The sequence below is a fragment of the Lepidochelys kempii genome, chromosome 17 (assembly GCF_965140265.1).
Source record: "Lepidochelys kempii isolate rLepKem1 chromosome 17, rLepKem1.hap2, whole genome shotgun sequence".
NCBI lineage: Eukaryota > Metazoa > Chordata > Testudines > Cheloniidae > Lepidochelys > Lepidochelys kempii.
In genome coordinates this window covers 3,241,407-3,255,742 of record NC_133272.1, presented here as the reverse complement: position 1 = coordinate 3,255,742, position 14,336 = coordinate 3,241,407, and the positions used below count along the sequence as shown (strand labels likewise).

At 45.2% G+C, this 14,336-nt stretch overlaps 1 protein-coding gene across 6 annotated transcripts in view; it reads right to left on the bottom strand.

Annotated features, from left to right (window-relative positions):
- Positions 1-640: 640 nt before the first annotated feature.
- Positions 641-14,336, bottom strand: part of SPECC1 (sperm antigen with calponin homology and coiled-coil domains 1) — a 171,952-nt gene continuing 158,256 nt past the window's right edge. For 3 of the 6 annotated variants that reach the window (XM_073315156.1, XM_073315158.1, XM_073315157.1), the window contains exons 13-16: positions 12,512-12,628; positions 8,975-9,034; positions 7,525-7,759; positions 5,453-5,524 (exon numbers count right to left, since the gene is read on the bottom strand). In XM_073315156.1, the coding sequence (XP_073171257.1) occupies positions 5,523-5,524; positions 7,525-7,759; positions 8,975-9,034; positions 12,512-12,628 (414 nt within the window). In that variant the 3' untranslated portion in view covers positions 5,453-5,522. Of the gene's footprint in view, positions 5,525-7,524; positions 7,760-8,974; positions 9,035-12,511; positions 12,629-14,336 lie in introns of all 6 variants that reach the window. The other 3 variants (XM_073315161.1, XM_073315160.1, XM_073315159.1) reach the window with 2 other exon arrangements.

Below are 14,336 nucleotides of genomic sequence, written 5' to 3'. Positions count from 1 at the left end.
CTTTTCAAGAACTGCTAAAACCTGCCAAAGGAAGCAGGAATGGGTGTAGCTTGCGGGGAGGAACCTGGAAAGTCAAATTGCATTCCCAGAAAATCAGCCTGCAAAGCAAGCAGCACAGGGGACCAATCTGTTCTCCTGCTCTGTTCAGCTGCCTTTCATAAGCAGAGAAAAAGAAGCCAGTTCTGCCGTGGCCCCCTTCGAGTTTCTTTGAATGTCACCGGCTTTGGGAGTTCAGAGCAGAAATCTGGCAAAGCCGGTGACATTCAAAGAAACTCGAAGGGGGCCACGGCAGAACTGGCTTCTTTTTCTCTGCTTACGAAAGGCAGCTGAACAGAGCAGGATAGCATGATGGTAGTGATAACTAAAAGGACAGACCACACGCTGACAGCTGAAAGAAATTCCAGACATCAAGACTTCTGAGGCCTCTACTATCTCACACAGACCCAAACACTTCTGCCCTTTCTCTTTCACACATCCTGTACATTCACTCAGCTTGTGCATGTCTTCTGAAACAGCACATCAACTTCACTATAAATCCTCTCCTTCCCAGAGGCCCAGGCCCTGGGCTGGCTTCCCAACCCCCTCTTCCACCCCATGGCTCATCTCTGCCTTCCCCTCCCATGACATGAAATACTTCGTGCTTTCTATGTGGGATCAGTGACTTTGTGAGTCAGATCCTATACTTTCCAGCCACTTTGTTTCCTCTCTTTCCTAGTAGCCATTGTGCAACAGCTACACAATGCGATCCCTTCAGCCAAGGCTCCTGGAACTGCAGCTCAACTGTCCTCTTCCCCACCTTCGTCAAGAGCTAAGCCAAAGTCAGCAGTTAGGATTGACTTACATGTCTAGGGACCTGCTAAAACTAACTAGGCACATGCAGATGTGCACAAGTGCAAAAGAGTGAGCATCATATATCTGGGGAGCATACAGTGTGGTATAAAGGTTTCATCAGCGCAAGTTGGGAATGGTACTTTCCTCTGAAGAGGTAAAGCCACATGGGAGTTATGCAGAGCATGACTAACTCCTGCTGATAAAAACCTTTATCCAAACCCACACCACCAGGCATTCTGTATAGGACTATTCTAAGCATGTGTTAGAGGCTTCTCCAAAATGCGACTGGGCTATTTCTTAAAGCCAGGAGCCTGAGTTAGCAAGGCCTAAATGTTCAAAAGCAACTAGGAGTCTTAGGAGCCCCAATTTCTGGGTCCCCACTTCAAGACACCTTAGAAAGGGCTCGTTTTCAGAGGGTAGATGCTCAGCACTTCCTGAAAATCAGGCCAGTTCCAAGTGTCTCATCTTAGACACGCAAAAATGGAGGCACCTCAAATCACTAGTAACTTTGAAAATAGAAGCCCAGGATTGAAGCTGTGCAAAGCTCAGGGAGATAGAAAACTTAAAGCTATCACATGTAAAAACTGCTCAAATGACCTAAAAGAGCTTTCTAGACCTAGAAATGTCAGGACTTCAGAGATGGATTTTTTGGGACTTCTCATGCCTGGAAGGGAGCCCTAGGTCCTAGTGAGAAGCTAGGAATCTCCCCTCTCCAGTGGCAAAAGACTACAATTGCTAGCCTTCAGGGCTCAACAATATTTTAGAAGAGTGATGCCTTCATCTATAGAAGGCCAGGCGCTGGCCCAGGCCAGAATCCTACCTTGTCCTGGGCATGGAGCTCTGGTATTTTTGGGGAGAGGGAATTCCAAAGCCACAAGGAGCCTGAGAAAACATTTCCCTGGCAAGTTGCTTGGAAAAAACAAAACCAAACCCACAGCAACCATCTGAAGCTGTTGAAGGATTTGGAATGTTAGAATCAATTTTGCGGCTATGGATTAGAATAAATGCTCGAATAAGTCTCAGGGCAAGTGCTGCTGTCATCACTCCACAATAGATGTGTTTATCACCTGTCTGTGCAGTTTCTCACAGGCAGCACGGGCACTTCTGGCCAGTGTGGGTTAAAACTACCTTTTTGGAAAGAGGATTTCTGGCTCTAATGTGCTGTCTGGAGTCTGGGAATGAAAACTGTGCTGCCATTGTTCTCACTTCTTCACGAACCTCATTCAAAACCCACTGAAGCCAAGAGAAGCCCTTCTGTTGACTTCAGGGGGCTTGGGTTACACCCCCCTGAGAGAATATGAACTATGCTTCGGGGAGGGCAGAGCGAGGGAATAAGAGGAACCTGCTGCATCCATACAGGAGTGGAATACCACAGTATGGAGCCCTTCACAAGTGAATATTTCTTACCAACCAACTTCAGAGTTACACTTCTGCACCCTCTTATGAAAGCATAACTGGAGACCCAAATCGAAGCTTTTAAAATGGCTAAATCAGTACATTCCATGTACTCTAAGGCCACCAAATTCAACTATGCAACACACTTGAAAAGGAATTTAACCTAGACATTTAAATTAAAAGGAAAACAACTTCAGTTTGGGAATACCCTGCAATGATGCTCAGTCCAACTGGGACTCTGGGCAGCACCCACAGCCTGGAAAGCTACATGAGCACACCCACGAAGTGTCAGGAGCTTGAGTTAAGTTTGTCCACTTCTTGTTCCTGTTATAAGGACTCTCACAAGTCTCTTGGAGACTTTCATTCCTCATGCCTTTCATGAAAGATAGTTATAAACTGGACTTGTCACCTCCTCTGTTCAGTTTGCTCATTGGCCAGGGCCATTCCTCTCCCCCACACACCCCTCCCCCAATCCTGACTACATCATTAAGGAGAAACAAATTGAGCAACAACAAATACATTTAAGAGATTAAAGTCTCCCTTTTTGACACTGTTCCAAAGCTTGCAGCCTCTATCAGGACCTAGATTCAACTGTTGCTGGCTTAGTCTCCTTCTGCTGAGACAGCTGGCAACAAAACAGACATCCAGTCCCATGACAACAATCGTAAGAATTACAGGAAATGACAGAAATAGACCCCCATCTTGGAACAATCTTAAAACTGGGATGTTTTAGGCCTCCTTGCCAATACAGTCCAGGCATAACATAATCAGCCCCTCCTCTCCCTCAGGATTAGTCCAACTGCTTAAGTTCTGTCCTTGCTTCAGATCCAGATAAATGCACTTGCTGTGTTGCTGAATGTACCAGGTAGGTTGCACCTACTGGGCTGCTGAGTCTGTTACGTGCCTCCCAGTAGTTATTTGATTTCAAAAGGTGATAGCAAGTGTGGTGGGTGACCAGCACTTAAGACCTCCTGAACATACCAACCTCTCACCCTCAGTACATGCAGGGAGTGAGTTCTGCAAAGGATCAGACTTTTAAACTAGCCTATTCCAGGAACAGGAGCACCTCACATACCTGGATGCTTCCTATAGATTTTGCATGGGACTGAGCTGTGCCGTCTGAGCACTACCCTTTAGGTGAATTCATGGCCAAGTGGTCTGACTTCCCCTTGGGTGCAGGGTCTACATGACAGCAGCCTGACCCTTCCCTTCTCTCCTCCCAGCTCTTGGAAAGCTGCCTTGGGCACTGTAGTAGCACCAGAACCACATCCATTTACGGACAAAGCTCATGGAAAGAAGGGCTTAAATTAGAGATATTTAGGAAAAACCAACAAGATCCAAATTCTAAATGTAAATCCAAGGCTGGGGATTAACATTTATCACTAGGGAAGAACTTAAGTTTTTTAAAATGAGAAACCCAAGGTTTGAAATGTGCTGCTTGTGGACTCTAGCATTGTATCAAGCAACCAAAGCACCTTGATGGGAGACAACAGCAAGTGAGTGCAGGGCACTTGCAAAGCATCAGAAAGCTGAAAACACCCAGCTTCTCCATTGAAAACACCTGTTTCTGCCTCACTAGAGCAGTGAGTTAGAACAGGGAGCACACTCTGTTCCCTTAGGTAGGGAGGAGAATGACCCCTAGCTGCAGGTGATTAATATTCATGAGGCATCAGGACTGGGCCACAAGGTTAAACATTGTAAGTAAACAACCATTTTCTTTTATCAGCACAATGTGGGTAGATCACACACAAAGAGCACATTCTGAGAGACCATCTGAGAGCAAATGGCTTACCCGGCCTGCCTTTGACTTCCTTTGTTCCAAGGGGTTCTTACTGCTTCTCACTAGCTCTGAAGATTCAAGTTTATGGGGCCAAATACAAAGAGGCATGTACAGTGACAAATTAAACACTGCCTTATGCCAGGAGATATCAGCAGGATCGCTGGGATCCCATAGGCTTAGCTCTGGCTTCAGTGACAGAATGAAGAGTTGCCAGCTATATTCGCTGTAACTTACGGAATACAGTTGCATGTTACTATTGGTATTAATCTCTTGTGTGTTCTTTGACACAGTAACCTCAAGTCTAAACATACAGTAATAACCTATGCACTTCACTTCACTGCCCAGGACACAGCTAACAAGGCCTTCTGGGTAGTAAGTAACAAGTATTTACACATTCTTGCAGATTACTCAGGAACAACCTGGAGTAATGAGTTTACTCTACCCAAACCTGCCGCAAACGTGTAGCTCGGAGAGATCACAGGTTACTCAGGTTTAACAAGTCACTGCCTGGTTATTTGTGCCTTGTGTAATAAAACTAACTAGTTGCATTTGCAGCACTACAGAAATAACTGTAATAACCGGCGCAGTCAGCTGGCATGTATCAGGGTTCTGGCTCCCTACAAGGTTGATCACTGAAGCAATGGGGTGATTTTTCTCACAAATCAAAGCAGTGACCTTTGTTCGACCAGGAACGGAGTCACCGCACCTACTGGTTCCCTTTTGTACCTCTATGGCTGACTGGTGATAGCACATGTGATGGCCTCTGAGTCAGAAAAAGATCCTGTTGCAGACCCTGCAGACTGACCTAAGTCAGGCAACCTAGTGTGTCTGTTTGTCTTCGTGTGCCAGAATAAGTCAATCTCCAGAAGCGTGAGGCTCTACACGCACTTGTGTGTGTGTGTGTATCTGTCTTGATGCGTATATATAAAACATATGGGGAAAGGAGGGGAGAGAGGGACTCACTTGTGTGTTAGAGGAGCACTGTTGTCAACTGGCTCATTAACAATACTCTGCCAGCATCCCTTGAGTGCCAGCATTACTTGAGGCACTGATTTACAAAGTACATGTTGCATTCACTTCGTTCTGTGGCAAGTCTCCAGCTGGCAGAGTCTGATTTGAAAGGCAATCATTATCAAGCACAAGGGCATCATCTTCAGAAATATCCCACAATGGCAGAAAACCCTTTGTAGTTTCCATATTGAAATAAACTTACTACTGTATTTGGTTTGTAAAGGTAGACAATGGATTTTTATTTGGTTGCAGTCCGAGGTTACTGAGATGTGATCAGAATTGTGGAAGAGCTTTCCTTGCAACCTAGGAGCCTCGGTTGGCTCATGGAATAGAAAAGAGGTGATTTTTAAAGTGATCAAGTGCTTCCGTGGCATTCTTCAGTCTCTTCCTCACTTCTGCCCACCTTCTGCTCTGGGCTCAGGTCTCAAAGTACTTGTAAATCTGGGCCACGTACTGCATCACGCTCTGCCAGTCTGGCCGGTCTGTGTACATCATCTCACTGAGTTCCTGCACAGGACACAGAGAGGGTTAGCAAGGGGGAAAGAGTTTAAGGGTAACACTGGGTTTGGGGTCCTGAAACATGCGTTTTCCTTTTCAGCGACGGTCTGTTGTGTGGGCCACACCCCATTGCAGAGATACATGCAAAACAAAAAAATCTTGCCATGGCACTGATCTCCAAGGAACAACATGGGCTGATTGGAAAAGAGACCTATTGCAGCAAACTAAATGTGTCTCTCAGCTTGTGAGGCATGGAGTCCCCTGAATAAAGAAATTACAAGCTGCCAACACAAAGTACAAGCAGCTGAATACAAAATACAATGTACAGCCACTAGAATTCAGGGTAAGAGGAAGACTAAAGATCCCTAAGAAGACTCTTGTAATGAAGATAATTTATACAGTGCTCCCTCCCTCACCTCACCAGAGTGCCTGGGATACTTTAGAGCAGATAAGAAACCAATGATATTATAATGAACCTAACAGAATAAGTATTTCTCTTTCTGTACAAGCAAGTTAGGCAATGACAGAGTCTTGCTGATCTGTGTCAAGGGAGCAAGGCCATTGACTGCTGGAGAGCTAAGCACCCGCTCCTACAAGTTACGTATACCTCCAAGTATTTTCAGATTTTACAGTCACCACATATTGTGTCTTCACTAGGTTACTTCTTATCTCCCTAGGTCCCCGTTCAGAGTAAAGCCTCTTGTAATAAAAGCCTTTTATGCATTGTTAGGGTAAGAAAACAGAAAGAATCCCTGAACTGGATCTTCACCTCTCAAAGCAAATTTGCCATAATCATGCTCGCATGTTTCAGAGCTGATGTCTGTAGCCTGATTTGTAACCATCTCTTTCGGTGCAAGATGCCTGGGAGAGTAGCAAGTTCTCATACCCATTCAAAAAAACAGCATTGTGGGGAGCTACCTGATTGAAACAGTCCTTTTGCCAGGAGAGCTTATTTTGTTCAGGGGACTAGTATAAGCTATAATAGCCAAAGAGCTCTTGCCGGCATAGCTGTATCTCCACTAGGCGGGCTCGGTAAGACAGCCACACTGGCAAACCCTTTTCTAGTGTGAACAAGGCCTTAGTCGGTGTGTGAGATCTTACTCATTCTCAGCGCTGTTGTGCTCGAGCAATCCCAGTGGCTTCCAGACAGTTGCACCCATATAACTGAGACAAGTACTTGGGCCTCTCTTTAATTAAGCCTCCTCAATTAATGTTTGTCCACTGCTCTGAAAATATAAAGCACTAGATAAAGGCTAAGTAGTATTAATATCTTCTTAGCTTCACTGCCTTGGGATTTAAGGTTTCTGTGAATTTCTGGAGAAAGTGGCTTTCTGATCTCCAACCTTCTTAGCTGCCCAGAGCGGATGCCAAAGTCTTCACATTAGATCTTAATAGAATATGATGGGTCTTGTCTTAGCCACAATAGAGAGCGCAGGCTATTCCCAGAAATAACAGGCCATCTATTGGATGTTTATATGCTGGCAAAGTTTTATGGGAGCAAACACCAGCCAAGCCTAATTAATAGAGCTGGTTGGAAAAATTCTGACAAAAGAGTTTTTTGCTGAAATTTACCAATTTGTCATAATTGAAATGTTTCAATTTTGACCTAGTTCCTCCAGAACCCATGCAGTTTTCTGTGAGCTCACCCACCTAGCTCCTTGGCAGCCTAGATTTCCAGTGTCCATGGCTCCAGGCACCCAGCCTGGCAGACTGCCTTGCATTTGGGAACCACAGGGCTTCCAGTATTATGGCCCCAGGACAGCCAACCAGCCAGCCAGGCTGCCCTAGAATCACGGGACCTGAGGGCTTTCCCTTTCAAAGAGAATTTCAAAATTTGTGGTTTCCGTTTCTAATCAGAATGAAACCAGATTTAAGAACCTGAAAATCGGCAAACCTTTACTTGCCTAAATAAAGAATACTAAAAAGGGGCTTGTCTCAGGCAGCTCTGTTTGAATTTGGTTCCTGGGGGGGGGGAGGTGAGGGATGCTATTCTTCAATATAAAATTTACATCTCAGAGGAGAGCGCTCAATATCCTGCCAGCTTGTGCGTTTCACACTGACACACAGCAGAGCCATTCTGAGGACCACACAGCTGGGCACACCGGACACTTGAAATGAGACAATTGTGTAATGTGGTTCTCGCCCTTTCCGTCGTGAGAAGTTGGTATTCAGGCAACATCTTAGGAGCCTTTCCATTAACGTGGGGGATGGGGAAGGGTGAACAGCAATGTAAAGGGGTGCAGTCTGAAAAGGAAAATAAGTCAAAGGCACTGTAACTTGCTGAAATAAACAAGTTACAGCTCATGTCCAGATGCCTCAAGGTGCTCTGAGGAACTCTAATGCATCTTCATTACAGATGAAGGACCCAGTCCTGCACATATGGGGATATTTTATTTCTGCCGGTGGTCCTAGTGAAATCAGTAGCACTGTGTATGCAGCATCAGGTCTCACCTCACTAGCAGACAACATGGCTGTCTACAGGGACTTCAACAGACCAAAATAACACTGGGGAAATTTCCCTCCCCTGGGTAGGACTTGAAGGAGAGTTGTCACCTTTAAAAAAATACGTATGCAACCGACCTGCTTGCTTCCTCTCTCACAGCAGAGAGCTGCTAAGCAAAAGCCCCTTTTGTACAGGCTACAGTAGGGAAATTTTGCTAAAATATCCCACTGTTTTACTGGGTCAGCTCCCCCAGTGCTATCAGCACTGGGATCCTTAGGGTAGACAAGTCTAATGCTAAGGCTCTCGTTCAGTTCCAGAATTAATTCAATTAGAGTCTTAAACTGCATAACAGTCAATCAAGGCTATGCATTGACCTAATGTATTTGTGAGACTGATATAGTAAATGCTCCAAGTAGTGCCAAGGCACAAGCTGATTAGACAGCCAGATGAATCTTATACCCCATAAGGATCTCTTCAATCTGCACTGAAGGATTAATTCTCTATGTATGGTTATTGTACTTCAAATTTCTGCTCCTGTGTGCAGACACATGTTTCCGGTTCCTTATTTAGCTCAAGAACCCCCTAAAGATTTAACCTCTGCATAGTAATCTCCTTGTTCCATGTTTGCTGTCACGCTCTTGGCTCTACCCAAGACATTTTAAAACAGGGATTTTAGCATTTTCCTTCTGGTTGTTAAACCAGTAATGCAGCTGGTTGAAACACGGATTGACAGACAGACATGGGGCTTTCCCACACATAGCGGCGGGGTCACAGCAGGAATAGCTGACTGTAATTAACAACTTCATATCAGCAGTTATGCCGGCTGGGAAGTGCTTCTCATGTTAAGAACTTTCAGACTAGTGGCCTAGGCACTAGGCTGCACTTTTCCTTTAACACTTCTTGAATGTTTTTAATGAGAATAAATGGGCTGCATTGTAAGGGAGGATTTAGATCTATGCATTCAAACCCCCTTCCCCTCCTCATCCACACACCCTGCCCAGAACCCAGGTACTCACCAGACTGGGTTTGATGCCCACACTTTCGGCAGCTTGAAAAGCCAAAAGCAGATTTCTTTTCTGTGAAAATAAGGCATGAGACACCACCATTAAGCTTAGCACCAAAGCAAGTTCTCTACTCCTGAATCCTGCCATGGGGTTGTGGTGTTGAATTGGTCCAAAGGAAAAGAAGTCTTTGAAAAATGAGCAAATATCAGACTTAAGATCTTCCAACAGACAAGCTGTGTCAAGGCTCAAGATGAGAAGAGCCATTCATACTAAGTAACCAGTCTCCAAAACTTAAGGAATCTACAGTCCAACAAACTCCTCTGCAGCAAGGTATGGTTTCTCAAAGTTTGCCCTGGTTGTTCGAGTGGGGTTTCCGTAAAGAGCTGACATGAACTGAAAAATCAGGGAGAATTTTCTGTTTTGAGGGAATTCTGCTTGTAACTGATCTTTTCGCCCTTTCTTTGTAATTAGGAATGTCCTCATGCCAACAGTCTCTCTGTCTCTGAAGAGTTCATCTACTGTTGTTGAAGCAACAATCCACTGTTTGTAACAATGGAACTTGTTCTTGTGAAATTGATTATGGTGCCTCAAGGAGAAGATTGTGATTTCAGATGGATAAATATGCTGTAGCAATAAAGGCTGAAAAGTGAGAGAGTCAGAACCAGCTAACAGACAAGGAAATGGTGACTCAATTCAAGGCTTTGCTGAGTTGTCCCAGGAGGCATCAGTACCTAGATAGGCAATTCCACTGGGACTGTGTGGTGGTGGGCAATTTATAGAAAACTTTTAAATTGGGAATAACCACCTTGTTGTTTGCCTCAGTGAGAAATATCTCAAAGCACCATGAGTGTTGCTAAACACCGGCTCAGAGAGAGAGAGATCAAGAGAGGGAAGATCCATCTTCATGAAAATAGTTCTTATTTATCTCTGTAGAAAAGGCAGGTGGGAGGCTGTAATCAGTGACCTGAACAACATTATTAGAAATGGGCCTAAAAAATCCCAGGTACATGAACATTTGGGGGGAAATTCAGATCTAGTTCCCAAATTCTCAGCTGAGCCCTAGCCTTATTATCTATCAAACCAAACCTTGCATCCAAATATCCCAAATGTCAGAAAGCCTATAATCCAGAGCTGGACTTTGTGGCACAGGTCCACCTTTAAAGCACTGTGATTAATAATTATTACATGGATTTCTAAAAAGTGTCCATCCCTGTAGTGTCTGGGCTCTCAGATTACGATCCTATTTGACTGCAGTACGTACCATGTTTCAGACACTGTTCAAACGGATTACACGTGATTTGCTTGAAGAGACCACAGGAAAGCTTTTGTTCCTGGGGCTGTCCCCGCAGTATCTGATTCATCCTTTCCTAAGGCAGGAGTCTTGGCCCTGTTCTCCCACTCTCTCTGTTTTTGCTTGATGGAAAGTTCAAACCCAAGCAGGAAAGTGCAAGATTTTGGGTAGATTCTGATAAGACTGAGTCATTCCCTGTGGTTTCATTGTCATCTAAAGCCTGGAAAGTGTATGTGGGGTGGGAGGGAGGAAGGGGAAAACCGTGGTCTCTAATCCACTGTCTGATCAACCAAAAACTCTCCTCTTCTGAAATGTCAGCCAACATTAGGTCAACTGAGCAAGGTGCTTGCGGTTTTTATCACCTCTCTCTACAACATGCTCAGCTGTCATTTTCCCATCTGAGGAGATGATGACAAAAACTATTAGCAGACCCCGCAGCACCTCCCACCTCCCAAAAGAGGTGCTGCTGTTGTTGTACTAACTTATTCTTCCTCTCCTCCCATGTAAAGTGTGCAGCCAACCATCACTGGCCTAAGGGGAAATCTCGACCCCAGGTTTCCCACATGGCAGCATGTAGTACTAGCTCCTAACCCCGGATGGCATGCCTCAATCTTCAGCCTCTGAAGCCTGTAGCTTTATCTCCTAGGGTATACGCTGATAAGAACTATTCTCCAGTGGAATGGTACTAGGTGCTTCAAGCAGGGAGCACCTGGGCTTGGTCCCTGTCTTGGGTAATGTACTTTTTGCCCCATTACACCAGTCACCGTAAAGAAAACCCTTAGCACCTTCTGCTACTTGTTACAGTTAATGAGCATGCTCTCTGTGGCAAATGGAACAATGCAGCTGACATATCTATAATGAGAGCACATCTAGGACCTACCCATGCTATGGCTTAGGAGACTTATAGCTTGGTTTCTCTGACAAAGCTAGAATCTTACACATCCATAGCACATAACCAAGTCCTAGATATATAACAATGCTCTTGGGATTTGCCACAGAACACCCTTTGTAGCTTGTATCTGCTTCAGTCCTTTCAAAGGAGTAATGGACCCTCTCCAGTTTCTGTTAGATTTGCTAATAGCCAATTCCCTGTTAATTTGACTTTGCTCCTACACTTTTGTGCCTCTGGGCATTTCTTCTTTCATAATGAAAGGAGCCTGAGCAGTCTTCCTCCAGGAGTCTCCTCTACTCCTCCCACACAGGTAATAAAGCTAATCTGCATATCTAGCCATTTCAGTGTTCTTCCACCTCATGACATACTCTCCCAGCAAAGGGTTTTCTCAAATAAGGACTGTCCAAAGGGCAGGTAAAGCCTTTAAAAAACAAAGAGCTGATATCAACTGGTTCTGGTTAGCTCTTTTCAAAGCTCTCTGGGCTAAGTCCTGACACCGGGCACACTGGGGCTTTGTCTTCACTGGTGTTAGCTAATTTGTTAAAACCCTAGTGTAGACAATGTAATTGGTATTGGTAAACCTAGGCTTTCCTGGTTGAAAACCAGATGCCTGGCAATCCTAGTTGAAATGCTTTTTCTTTTTGACATGCTGTTTTCCCAACTGCTCCACTGAGTGATCTCTTCGCTGCACTGAGTCAGTATGGTAATGCTCACAACCTGTGTCACTGGAGGGGAGGAGGCACAGGGGTAGAGCAGAAGAACAGATCGCTAACTGGAAAGCAATGTCCAAAATTCCCAGCTTGACAATAAACATTCTCTTTCCAACTGATTATTTCACATTAAGGCTGGAACTCCATTGACATCTTGGAGGACCAAAATATGCAGCTGAATTACCAAAACACTTTGTCCTCTGAGGTGCCTGGGTTCTTTACCAGTAACTGGAAGGGAGGCACCTCCACAGATCCACACTCTTAGGTTAGTAGGAGCAATGGGAGGTGTTTGTGGTAACCTTTCAAGGGGGCGCTTTTCTTCTTCATGTGGGCTTGCAACACCCACTGGACTTAGCCACCTGGCAGCCAGACCTTAGGCAAGACTTAACCTGTTGGAGCTCCCTCTCCTTGCCACTACTGTTCTCCTCCTTCTGTTTTTTTCTTATTTATTTGTTTTTTAGGGTTTTAATTAATTTATTTTCTTTCCCTTTTGTTTTTGTTTCCCCCACCTAGTCATTGTATCTGTCTGAACACTATAACTTTTATACCAGGTCTGCACCACATCACCACAACGAAAGGCCTTCCCCGGGAATCCTCCTGCTGCCGATTGAGAATCAACGCGAAGCATGATCAAGAGCAGAGCTAGCAAGACTTACTTTATCCTGGCCATTGAGCTCCTGGTACGGAATGTGTGCAGGCAGGTAGGTGTGGAGGAGAGCGCAGAAGGCCAGCCCATCGCTCCAGCTGCTGCTGAAGTTGGTAATGTCAATGTTCTGTGGGAGGAAACAACAAAAACCATTACTAAGCGGTGCTAACATCAGGCAATGGCCAGAGTGAACAGCCCTTGTAGCCAGTGAAGCAGGGCAGAGTCAACATCAACATAGATACAGAAGAACATGAGGGATAACAGGTGGCTAGAAAGACTTTCTCTGAGCTCTGAAGCTACTAAATTCTGTCCAGCTGAGTGCTGCATGGAGCTCCAGCTAAGTGGCTAAGGCCTTCTTGTAGCCATCCTTATGTGCAGCTGGAGGAGACTACAAGCTTCCTGGGTCAAGATGGAGAGCTGACGTTGGCACCCTAAAATGAAACAGAAGGCTACTATGGGCTGCGCTGCAGAATTCTCTGAGCTGCATCTGGCCTGCAGGCTGCACCTTGCCTAAGCTTCTTGAACTGTCCCTTTGTGGGGCATTGCCAGTCTCCGTTCATTACAGAAACATTGCGTTACTTTTTCATTTTTTCGCTCTGTTCTATATGAGCACTGGGCAGATGAGGAATCCAGGTGGCTGGTTTCAAACACCTGGGTGGAGCTCTGTTAAAAGTTAAGCTGGTCCCACATCTGATCGCAAACAAGGGAAGTATCTGCCGCTTTCCAGAAGGTAAGAAATGCCTTGTGCAGCATGAACCGTGGCTGGGGTTTTGCCTGCCCTGCCAGGAGGAAGGAATTTTTTCAGGCCTATCTGTATAATGGTCTGGCTCAGCTGCATCCCGTGCACCCCCTCATGGCCTAGGATCATGCTACAGGCAGCCTGTCTCAGTTTCCCCTCTTGGACTGTTCAAAGGAACTTCACTTCAGGCTTTTTCTTGGTCAAAAAATATTGCTCCTTGGGGACTGTTTATTAATATAAAAGAAACTGTAACTAAAACTCAGCCCCCCAAAACAAAGTCCATTCATAAAGCCACACAAGCCAAGGTTTCTCTTCCTCCTCCAAGGCCTTGCTGCCTGGGGCCTTTGCAGTCCCTCGCCTGCCTGGTCAGGGTCTCTACCTACCTACCTGGAGCGCTTTCCTCACTTTCAGCGGAGTCTGCCACAGCTTCCTGAGCTTTCCCCCTTCATTGCAACCTCCTGCTACTCTGTAGGGCAGTCATCCCAATGTTTTCCAAGCATGGCTCAGTCTATCCAAGGTTGGCTAGCTCCAGCCCATAAGGGGTGAGCCACCCTGTTATACTGACCTTGTTGCAACAGTTCAGACACAATTTCGCCAACATGTAAAATCAAAAGTCACCAATACTGAAAAACACTATTTTGTAATCAATTACAAGTTGCCTTGTAATAGGGATGCTTGTGGGGAGATGGATTTGATGAACAGTGAGTTGGGATAGCTAGTGCATTTGACCACACCACCTTCCCAGCCCTACTTACCAGACCCCTGCTTTAGTGAGGATGTGTGATTAACTCCTAAAAGTCAGCTCAGTGTGGTGGCATAAAGGGCCATCAATTGATGAAATACCAAGCTAGTTCTTAAGCCCTAAATAAATAACATGCTTGTTCATTTAGCTCAAGGATGCACAAACTTGGCAACACTAAAGGCTACATTGGCAACTCTCCATGAGCCAGGCAGATGTAGCTAATTTACATGAATGCTTGCTTGTATCTTCATATTCTGCACACAGACAGCACCTCCAGCTCAGGGTCACAGAGTACTTTACAAAGGTAAATAAAACGTTACCTCCTGTGAACAGGTGGGGAAACTGAGGCAGGGT